Source organism: Notamacropus eugenii, chromosome 2 (assembly GCF_028372415.1).
Source record: "Notamacropus eugenii isolate mMacEug1 chromosome 2, mMacEug1.pri_v2, whole genome shotgun sequence".
In the NCBI taxonomy this organism is placed as follows: Eukaryota; Metazoa; Chordata; class Mammalia; order Diprotodontia; family Macropodidae; genus Notamacropus; species Notamacropus eugenii.
The window spans coordinates 474,887,316-474,899,485 of NC_092873.1; the positions used below are offsets into that span (position 1 = coordinate 474,887,316).

The 12,170-nt window shown below is 35.4% G+C and overlaps 1 protein-coding gene across 7 annotated transcripts in view; it reads right to left on the reverse strand.

Moving 5' to 3' along the window:
• The window catches only part of PRRC2C (proline rich coiled-coil 2C), a 95,999-nt gene that overhangs the window by 54,098 nt on the left and 29,731 nt on the right, over positions 1-12,170 (reverse strand). For 6 of the 7 annotated variants that reach the window (XM_072648640.1, XM_072648642.1, XM_072648638.1 and 3 more), the window contains exons 3-6: positions 10,365-10,542; positions 9,362-9,471; positions 6,241-6,366; positions 3,921-4,156 (exon numbers count right to left, since the gene is read on the reverse strand). In XM_072648640.1, coding sequence (XP_072504741.1) covers positions 3,921-4,156; positions 6,241-6,366; positions 9,362-9,471; positions 10,365-10,542 — 650 coding nt within the window. The remainder of the gene's footprint in view (positions 1-3,920; positions 4,157-6,240; positions 6,367-9,361; positions 9,472-10,364; positions 10,543-12,170) is intronic. The other variant, XM_072648639.1, reaches the window with a different exon arrangement.

Genomic DNA, 12,170 nt, shown 5'->3' on the forward strand with positions numbered 1-12,170 from the left:
TTGGAAGCGCCTTTATACCTTTCATATTACAGGTGGGAAAACCAAAGTCCAGGAAAGGTAAACAACTTGCCCAAAGCCATGCCTACTGATGGGACCAGCTATTGTACTGACACAGCATCAAATCGCACACCACCAGAAGATTTCAGAAATGAGCTTCACCACCACTCAAAACAGTGGTCCAACTATCCACACAAGAAAATGGATTAGAAGTAACTATGGTCTGATTCATGCTACCAGCTGGAAGGAGAACCCACTAAGACACCAATCTTAAACAGGCTCTACAGATGGACAGTAATGTAAAGAGGGACTAGAACTGAATAGTGAATGAACAGGCTGGGCTGCACAGTGCTTCTAATAATCCCAGATGTCTCTTTGAAACAAAAGTCAACATTTCAACAGGGATGTTAACTGACTTCAATTAAGTCAATAGTCTGAAAAGAATTAAAGCTACCTATCATACAAATGGTCCCTTTACATCTCAGCTGTGATTTCATCAGTTGCAGGGAATTCCTGCACCACTAATGAAGATGGACAATTCAGCTGTAACTTACAGTCACTAAAGTTAAATGACCTGCCCATGGCCACAGTATCATGTGCCAAAAGGACTTAGTACATGACCAGAACTAAATCACTTAAAGCTAATTTCTTTCATCAAAAAGGGACAGAACCTACTTTGCTGAGAGGTTTTAAGGAGCAAAGAGGATTCTGATCTATCCAGGAATATATTAGAAAAACATGAATTATCTTGCTCTAAAATTTACAGTTTCATAAGCTGGAATTGCAAGCTCTTTTAGAGAAAGGGTTGTTTTCAACTTCGTATTTCTTGTTTTTAACATAGTAACTGAAACATAGGTCACAAGGTTGGTACATGAGTTATTTTATAAAAACTCAGTATTGTTTACTTTAACCACTGGCTTTATATTTTCTGGTTAACAAAAGAATTCTGGTTTTAACTTGGAAGTTGATTAGCCTAATAGAAAAGATAGTGCAAAGCAAGATGGTACGTATGTCTGAAAGATATGGTGACATGTTCTGGGGGAATAGGGTCCTTAAGGCTGAACCATGGGGAAATATTACTTTTAAAGAATGGTGGCTCAAAGAGCTTCAAGTGAGGCTCAGTTCAAGAATTACAGGATGAATTATATCCAACAAAGAGCTATCAATGGAGTGTTAATATCTTATCCTGTAACAAGTACAAGTAGAGCATCAGAAAGAATGGATTAGGACCAAAGACTCCAAGAGTAGTTCAGCAAAATGAAACTACGAAACTAAAAAACCAAAAAAAAGGAGGTAAAGAATAAAATTAGAGCACTTGGAAAGAAAATTAAAAACTTAAGATCAGGAAATGGAAACTTTACCCAAGTTGTGGACACCCTGAAAAATAGAACACAAAGAACTCAGTGATTCAAGGGGAAAACAACATATGTTAGAGCAAAGTCAGAAGACTGCAAAGTTAGGAACATGAGAGATAACTATCAATAACAACAGAACTGAGAAACAGGGGGAAAGGTAAGATAATTGGAGAATGTCTGAATAAATTGTGATTTTTGTATTAACAGAACAATACTATATTATAAGAAATGATGAATATCATACATTCAAAGAAATATGGGAAGAATTATATACAGACTGATACAGAGTAAAGTGAATAGAACCAGAAGAACAACTTATTTGATAACCAAAATAATATAAAGGGAAACAGGTTTGGAATATTTCAGAACACTGATCAATACAGTGATAAATTATGACTTCGGAAAAATTCAGACAAAAGAATGCTTCTGATCTCGTGGTAAAAGGGTGGATAGAAGATGCAGAATGATACACATTTTCAGATACATGATAATTATTTAGTTTTTCTTGACTATACTTATTTGTTACTATTGATTTTTTTAGTGAAGAGAATAGGTGATGGGTAAAGAAAGTTAAAGAAAAAGAAAACAAAGAAAACAAAGTATCAACTAAGTTTCAATTTCACAGCCAAAATTTTCTATTTTATCTTTGGTAATTGCCTCTATTCCTCATACCTGTAACTGCCCAAAATATATAATTTGGTATTCTAACTTTTTTGTGGTGTGAGCTTAAATATTCAGGTTAGGCTATATATCATCAAATTTATTTGTGGAACGTTTTGCAAGCTGCTGGTCTAAGACTAATTTTTATCAAACTGCTTTCCAGTTCTACCAGCAATTAAAATTAGGGGTTTACCAGGCACCGAGTTATTAAGTTCCATAATTTATGTTCTTTTTGGTCTAGTCTAGTCTGTTCTGATGATTTACTTTTCTATTTTTACAATGCAATATGATTTATGATTGTTGCTTCATAACATAGTCGGAGGATTAATAAGTGATGTTCCACTTTAAATCCTATCATTTGCATTATTTCTCTTCATAGTTTTAGATTTTTTGCTTTTCTAAATGAATTTGTTTTTCCAATTTTGTCTAGCTGTCAAGTAACCCTTTAGTGTAGCATTAAAGTAACCCTAACAGTCTCAATGTTAACTATATGAACAAAATTTAGCCATAAATATTGAATATTCCTCTAGGTTTAAAAAAAAAATTGCTTCTCCAAGGAACATGTAAGAACATGTGGGAACATTGTTTATCAGGTTTTTTCCAATGTTTATCTGTTTTGTTAATTTATTTTTGTCTTCCTATTTTAAAAAAAATCTGTTAAAAGGAGTGGGAAGAAAGAAGGATACAAGGAGAAATCTAGGAAATATTAAAAACAAAAGACATCAAGAAAAATTTATTTTAAAAATACAGAAGAAAATTCAAGAGGATAGAGATAAGAAAAAAATTATTACTTTGGTGTTTAATTTATACTTTAAAAAACAAACTGGATGTAACAGAAGTTTCTTTGCATATGACTTTCCTCTGTGCCCTTCTTTGTAGATTAGAAGGTTCATGTTTATTAAATTTTTTAAAAATAGAGTAACTGAGGGGCAATTATTTCCAAACTCAGCTTGAGAAAATTACAAAAGAGACTAGCAAATTAACTCAAGAATTTGAAGGAGACAAGGATAGAGATCCTATGGCCTAGAAAGAATAATAAGATAATACCCTATGTCTGGTGTTGATTACTAGTTATGCTACCTAAGATTTAGGAGGCATTCATTTAAGCTACATGGTACACCAAAAGTTTCGATACAATAGTTTTTTTTTTTTTTTAAATTTAAATTATCTATGGTCAAACTAGACAGGCAGAATAAAAATAACTAAAAATAAATACACAAATAGTAATTTTACCAGTGTGGTCTAATTCCCTCTATCAACATAAACTAAAATTGTTCTCTGACTTAGTAGGTAAAGTTTTAGTGTAAAATAAGGCACATAAAGGTTAAGTAAATTCTCTTGGGTTAAAAAGCTAGTATCGTGGCAGGATTTGAATCCAGGTCTTGTTGATTCTCAAGCTGAGCACTTTAAACCCCCATGGCATGTTGCCACAAATAATTAAGAACTATTGATAAATTAAAAAAAAAAAAAATCAGACTTTTTACTATTATACCTCCAAACACATTTTTAGACTGCTGCTAACTTAACTTATATTCATTCCCTGGGAGAGTAAGTTACTTATAAAGAAGTAGTGTAACAGGCTGTGACATTCAGGGCTTAAACATAATTAAAAATAAATGCAAGATCAAAATGAAAATATTTTTGAGTTACAGCTTGCTTCTTCCAGAAAAGGAAGATGACTTAAAGGTCTATCTTTTTAACTCACATAACCATATTTATTATTAAATTACATAATATTAAAATTGCATAACAGTGTATTCAGAAGGTGTCAGATGCTTCTTGAGAGCAGGGGCCATTTTTGGTTTTGTCTTCCCAGATCCCAGAAGAATGTCTTATAGTTAGTAGATACTATTTTTTTAGGTGAATTGGTATGCAGATTTTAGACCTCATCCACTTAACAGTACTTACATAAGGGGGCATCATTGCTCTGTACTGAGAGGCAAGAGCAGGCTGCTGTTGTCCATTCAGTTTAGGCTGAGGTATCTGAGGCGGAACACCAGGTAACCTCTTTTCTGTTGTTTTATGAGAATCGTTTTGCTCTACTGGTCCATTTGCACCATCATCTTGACCAGGGAGCTTATCTTCTTGATCAGATGGAGAAGATGGGCCAGCAGATTTACCACCTTCTCTCCAACTAGCAACATCTGGTAGGAAGAGGGATTAAACATGCAAAGCACTAAGAATGAAATGGATAAAAAAAGCAAAAATTGGCTTTTACACAACTTAGGAGGCAAAGTCAACTGTAATTTTTTGATGGAGATGATAAAAATCTGGTGTTTAATTGTGCACATTAACTGTGCAATTCACTGAAAAAGGTCAAGAGATGTGCCCTAGATGGTAGTACAAGTAAGTTTATTTGGGAAGTGGCTGAATGACAGAATACCAAAAGTAATCATTTACAATCCAAGAATAATTTTGAAATGAGGTTAAGTACGGTGACCTCAAGGATCTCTGATGGACCCTATACTCTTTACCATTTTTGTCAATCATCTGAATAAAAGCATAGAAGGCATGCATAAGAGGAATAACTAACACATTAAATTACAGTCAGTACCCAAAAGGGTTTTTGAGAGGTTAGATTATTGGACTGAATCTTAAGTGATGAAATTTAAAAAGGATAATTATAGAATCTTCAACTCAGGTTCAAATAACCAATTCCCTAGGTACAAGATTTGGGGAAGCACCAACTAAATTTAGGATCTTTTTTATGAATCTTCTTATATAATAGATTGAAAAAGATCTATGTTTTTAGTGGACAGCAAGTTCAATGTGAATCAATGATATGAAGGCAAAAAAGCTTAAGATAGTCTAAAAAGCATGCTGAGAGGTAGAGTATCAAACATGTTGGAGTGATTATGTGCCACAGCATTCTATCCTAGTCAGACTTCAGAGTTTTGTGCTGAGACAGTGTGGTGCCACAGTTCAGGAGGTCAGTGATAAGCTGGAGGCTATCCAGAGGAAGGCAACAAGGGTGGTAAAGCGCCATGAGATCATGTCATGAGGACTGGATGAAGGAAAGAAGACTTTGGGGGTGTGGGGAGAGGATTGTCTCATGGGTAAGCCCAGGGATTAGGTTGGTTCTACTTGAATTTAGAGGGAGGAATCAGGAAAAATGGGTAGAAGCAGAGAAAGAAATTTCAAATGACTTGAAAACCATTCTAGCAATTACAACTACCCTAAAGTGGAATGGAATGCACTTGGAATCAGATGAGCTTTCCCTTCACTTACCCCTCACTGGAGGGTCAATGGCCTCTGAGGTCCCTTCCTACTGAGATTTCATGAGGTAGGAAGCATACGAAACTAACATAACATAAAGCCCTCTCTAGAAGTCAAGAAGATAATAATACCAAAAGACCTTATCATTTTATACATCTGACCAGGTATGCAACCTGGGTCAATCTTTGATTACTTTGATCACACATTCCAACAATCCCTTTTGTCAATTATGACCCTGCAATATCTGCACCCATCCCTTCTCTACTACCACAGCCACTATTTTAGTTCAGGTCTTCACCTTTTTCCCCTTAGACTGTTCCAATAGCATCAAAATTAGTCTCATTGCCTCAAGTCTCCCTCACACTGCAATCCATCCTCCACAAAGTCACCAGTGATTATTCTCAAGCATAGGACTGATGTCACTCTGAGCTCTAGAAACTTCAGTGGCTCCCTATTACTTACAGATCAAATACAACTCTTTTTACTTTAACAGTTAAAGCCTTTCACAAACTGATCAAATCTACCTCCTCAGCTTTTGATTTTTTAAAAAAAATCTCCTCTCTGTGCCTTCTTCTGTCTGGCCTTCTTGCTCCTCACACCACATTATACTTTCTACCTCTGTGTTTTTACCTATTCTACCCCTTATACTTGAAATGGACTTACTCCTCAGCTGACTCTCAAAAAGCCTCGTTATCTTCAAAATCCAGCTCACATATGGCTTCAATATAAAGACTGTCCTGATCAACTCCATCTACTAGTTTGTCCCCACATAAAATGAACCATATTTGTGTTGTATATATTTATGTGTATGCTATCTTCTTGATAGAATGGAAGCTCCTTGAGGGCAAGAGCTGATTTGTGTTATCTTTTTATCCCCAGTGTTGGGCATGCAATAGGGAATTAATAAAAGTTGCTTGATTGCCTAAATATTACTAAAAAAGTAACTAAGTACAAAACATCAATTATATTACATTTTAAAAATTAATTTATCCAAAGTAAAATGCTCTCTTACTTGGCGGTCGTAAGCTGGGTCCAGGTCCATAGGCATCATCATTTGCATCCTTTTCTTTTTTTTCCTGATCGCCAGCAGCTTGCAGACTAGGAAACTCTTGCTGGAAATGACTATTTACTTGAACACCTAAAGAATTTTCAAAATATTAAATATAAATACATAACCATGAAACATTAATTTATAGGTCAGCATCCTCTCCTGTTTTCTAAATGAATCACTATTAGCTTTCTGATGAAATTTAGTTATCAGTGAAAAATGTTGCCTTTAAAACTTTATATTTAGCTATAACTCCTTGAAAAACTAAGGAATAGTTGTGAAAACAGAGCAAGAGAAGAGACTTATCAGCTACTTTCCTACAAAACAGGTACAAGGTGTTTGGATTAGGATTGTAACTTTCCCCCCTTTTTCCATGGAAATAATTTGATGGGACACATAGTTCATGATGAACCAAGGCAAAAGGATCACAAGGAAGGTAATGGCAAGGCTATGCAAGCATCTTCCGGGAAGATGGAAAGATAAAAATTCAACGGAAAATGTGATGACTTTTTAAAATTCAATCAAAGATGTACTTTAATAATCTGATTACCCTGGCACAGGGGAGTGGGGAAGATTGGAGAGAGAGAAGGGAGAAAAATGCACTAGAGGAACACTCAGAATATAAAGGAAAACAATTTAAAAAATGTTGAAAGCCATAGTTTGGGATTGAGGAACAAGAACAATGTTTTTTTTGACAACACAAAAGGTTGATACACACCACAAACAGCTTCTTCAGGAAGAAAACAGAATCATTCTACATTTGATAAGTACCAAATAACACCACAAAAATGAAACTGATCATATCTTAATATAAACTAACAGGAGAGAATGGAAGATTATATGCATTATCCCTTTATAAAAACAGCAAAGAGAAGTGATTTTTGCAGAAAGCTTGATGTGAAACCAGTTAAACCAGATCATCCCAAGAGTATTTAAAAATAAATTTTCAAACATGAAAAATGAAAAACTTCTTCAATGAGAGTGGAGCTATGATAGGGAATCAAACATCATGATCCTTTATACTCTGCATGAGAAAGTGGAATATAAGGAAAACAAAGACAGGAAGAATACACAAATAGGTTCTTTATATTACAAACTAAAAAGAGAGCAAAGCTACTTATAAATTACAAAAAATTCTAGAATATCTCTTGAAAAAAAGAAAATTAAGAGGACATCAAAAACCATCAATCTTATAGAACAGGAAAAAAGTAAAGAATTAAAGGCTCTCTCCAAAAAGGTGCTTTCCATGTTAAAAACCATACTAGATTCATGAATAGAGAGAGATAACTTTTAAAAAAGATAATGATTACAAATGTAACACACTTGACAGAAATGATTACCACCACCATGGAGAATGTCAAAAGGAAAGTCCATAAAGACTGTCTCTAGACAATGAATTCCTACAAGTCCTTCTATACACAGATGACTTACTTTACTACACCAGGCCTCTGCCTCACTGCCTAATTTCCTAAAATACGTTCCTAATCATCACAAACTATTCAGAGTGACAATCTACAAAAGATAAACCAAATGGAAGAAGACCACCTAGTATGTAGTGTTCACTACATGGTTGGGATGGGCAGCTGTTTGATGAGCACATAGATCTTGGATAGACACAACAGATGGTCAATGAGCTGGTATGCAGAACAAAATAGGAGGAAAGAACTAGATTGCATTGGCTAACCTGTATGACACTTTTAATGTCCCCAAATTTCTCCCTCAAATAAAAACCCATCTTTTGAACAGCAGTATTCTTTTGATGATGCTGTATATGCCTTCAATGAAAGGACAATGGAAATATGGTTGGCATATATATGCTGCAGCATATTATCTAGTATTACAAATTGCACGTCAGCAGTATTAAAGGACATAAAAAGATGTGACCAGAAGATGTTGGCCAGTATACATTTTTTATTCTTGATAATTTCTAGGAAGATTTCTAGGCAAGATTCCCAAAGGAAGAAAAGAGGGTATGGCTGGTCTGAGATCTATATGACTGGAGGAAGTAGGCACATGAGTAAGATTACAGATTCAATGAAGTAAATAAACTTTCCCAGATTGCTTTATGTTGTCTATATAGGTCAAATCCCTTTCCTAAAAAACTAGACTCTTTCTATGAATTGGAGTCTTGATGGCTAATCTGAAATACACGATTTGATAACAAGGACTTTAATTACACAGAAACTTAAAGGGAATATCTTTTTTATTTAAACAAATATTTTGAAAATCCTTAATTCAGACACAACTCACTGATTTCTAATTATGACTGATCCCTTCCCTTAATTCTGAGAAAGAATATTTATGGTAAAGCTACAAAAGTGGCTTTACCTTTTGGGGAGAAGGTGGGAATATTAAAGTTAGATCTTACTTTATGAAGTCAATAATGCCTAGATTTGGATTTAAGAGAAAACCTTTCAATAGTTAAGAATGATAGTAGTGTTCCAGAAGATAGTAAATGACTGAAAATGTATGCTGAGCTGACCAGATAATGCTGAGGTAACTAGATAACCAAAGGACATGTTCATTCATTTTAACTCTCAAAACCAAGCACTGAATAATGCCAGGGAATTTTGCTGCACAGTGGTACATTTCAGAAGAATACAGAAGCCCATGGCTCCATGCTCATCTTTTTTCAAGAACAGAAGATGACTTAAAAAAACCAAATACCTTAATCATACAGAGGCTACTGAAGCAGGTGACAGATATGAAAATATTAAAATTTGACTACTGTTCTATTTCTAAGTGTATGAGGCAGTGAGGTTAGGGATAGAAAGGAAAGACAGATAACATGGAACACAAAGATAAATCATTCAAAGGTCTCGTCTATGCTTTAAAAACCCTATTCTGTTTCAAAAGTTCAAGCTTGAAAATACGTGTTTACTTTCATTATCATACTAGGAGAAATGAGTAGTTTCTCAGTCACTTAACACCTGCTTAAATGACAAAAGAGATATAAGACTGTATTTCCCAGGGACTGAGAATGCTATGAAAATTCTCAAAGAACCATGTAAAGCAAACCCATTTCCTGTATGGCTGTTCTGTTACTATGAAGTCCAACTAATTTTCCCAGCTAGTTTCCACTTACCATCTCCTTGCCCACCTTGCTTGTTACTGGCCCATGATTTGGCAACCGGAGGAACTTCAGGGGGAGCAGTAACTCCTGATTTTGGCTGTGCTGGTGGTACTTCTGGTGGTCTTAAAAAAAAAAAAATAGGGGGTGTGTGTGTGTGTGCGTGTAGAGAAAACCTATTTCAGAAATGAGAACAAGCATTAGGTCATAAAACATTAACTAGAAAAGTCCAAATGTGATGCTAATTCCAAGTGGTAATGTCACCTTAACTCAAAAAGCTACTTATCACACATCAAGCAAAGAAAATACCTTAAAAACCTTACCTTTTACTTTATCAGGATCCTTGCACAACAACCACAAGGAGAAATATCATTTCTTATGGATCATTATTTTAAAGAAAACTACTGTTATCTTAAATAGCTTAAGACGGCACAAAATGAGGTTAACAAGGCTATATAATGATACCCTGTGAGTTGTTTAAGTAGTAATGTCATCTGAAGGACAACATATTCATAAGCATTAATGTCTAGGTGCAAATAATATCAAAGAGTAAAGAAAGGTTATAATGCCATATTTAAGATGTAACAAAGGACCAAGAAAAAATCTAGTCCTATGATCCTATCAGGTTAAGTGCCACTACTAACCCACAATTATTTTTTAAAACAATTAGTTCACTATCACTAAGAAGTACAAAGCAGTAAGTTTTTGATAGTATTTGGAAATTTACAATATATGGTACTAAGGCGCCAGAGTCTAATAAAAAAACACTGCTCCAAGGATGAATCCAGGGAAATGCAAGCGTTCAGTGTCACAAGCAATAAGAAAATTACCACTATTCAGCTTAACAATCCAATCAATATAATTCAATACACAAATAATACTCCTGTGCAAAAGAAAATGTGTCCAACCTTTTTTTTTTTATTGAATTCATAGAAATACTTAAAAACTGTCAGAAAAAATGTTCCTGAACTTTAAGAATCCATGTTCCTTCCTAAAAGGTATACTACTGAAAACTCACTTTTCTTCTTCATGCTGTTCCTGTTTAGAAGCCCATCCTGTACCATCTTTAGGCACAATGTTCACATTAGGATCATTGCCTTTGTTCTCTGCCTTGAGACTGGGGAGGTTGGCAGGTGGGGGCATACGCCGAGATATAGCAACTTTTCCCAGACTCTGCAATCCATGACGGGCAGCAACTATAAGATCAATAAAATTGGATTAGTTTCTGCATTTCCATTTTATTTGTTTTACTCTCCAAATATTATTGGAATAAGTGAGATCTGAATAAAGTACATGCAAATAATGTTGAATAGTGTTTTTAAACCATTATGATCATGACACTTCTAAAAGCTAGGGGTGGGGGAGAGAAGAGAAGGAAAGGTGTTTTTTTTTCTTCTAGAATTTAGCACAGTGCACGGCACGTAGTAAGTATTTAATAAATGCTTGCTGATTGATTAATAACAAAACTAGCAATCAACAACTGATATTTCTATTCCCAAATGATCAAATACCCTAAGACAGTATATATACCTTTAGCTACTCAATTCCTATGACCCTTCTCCTCTATTCCATTTCACACACACACAGAAATGATCTGGTCATCATCCACAAGCACTCTACTTCCATGTTCATAAACTGAAATTTCTTCACTGGATCACAATCCTTTTATTATTCAAACTGCTGCAACACATGACGTCTAACCCTGATCTTCCCTGTGTGATTTCCACTCACTCCATGCCATTTTCCCCTCCCTTCCCCATCTCTACCCTCTCAGTGAATCAACTGAATTCAATATCCTCTACTCTAAGGTCTCCTGCTCCTTTCTCCCATGGCTGATCAAGCTCTGCCAGACCCTTACCTTGGATTTCTCACTCACACATGCATGTCTCCTTTGCTCCTGGAGAAATCTCAAAATCAGGTAAAGTAGTTCCACTACAAATTTATCTTACATAATCTCAATTAGGCTCTCACTATGGTAAGGCAATGCCTCTACATTTCTACAACTGATCTGCTATTGCACTCACAAACAAAAACAAAAACAAAATCAAACCAAAGAACTCACAATCCACAAACCCAATTTCCCCTACCCCAGGATATTCCAAATCTTTTCCCTCCTTCCTCAAGCCTCCTAATGTGGCTCCTTCCCCCACCTACCCTATGTCAGCTGAGGCCCTCACCTCATATTTCAATGAGAATTGAGGCCATTAACCAAGAATTCCTTATCCATCTCCTTACTGCACATCACTCAGATTTTTATTTTTGCCCACTGAGTCCTTCTTTTGCCCATCCCATCCTTCCTTCTCTAGCAGACAGTCCCCATTGTTCTTCACTCTCTCTAATTTCTCCCAATATTTTCCCTATTCCTTACAAATGTATGCCCCTATTCTTCAGAAATCCTCACATGTCTAACTATCCCTGTTACCTCCCATCTTCTTTCTTTCCTCTCCTTCTTGGGTAAACTCCTTGGAGGTTGCCTATACTATTGCTGTCCCCATTTCCCATCCTCTCATTTGCTACTAAACTCTGTAATTTGGTTTACAATCTCATATCATTCAACTGATGTTCAATTCACAAATGCAATGAATTCTTAATTGCCAATGTTCTTTTCTCCATCCTCATCTTTTTCAACCTCTTTACATCCTTTGATCCTGTCAAGTACTCTTTCCTCCTGATTATTCTCTTTTCTTTAGGTTTTCATGACAAAATTCTCTTCCTGGTTCCCTCTCCTATCTGACCACTCTTTCTCAGTCTCCCTTGCTGGCTTTTCATTCAGATCACACCCGGTAATCTTCAATGACCTCCAAGGATATCTACGGTCATCTCT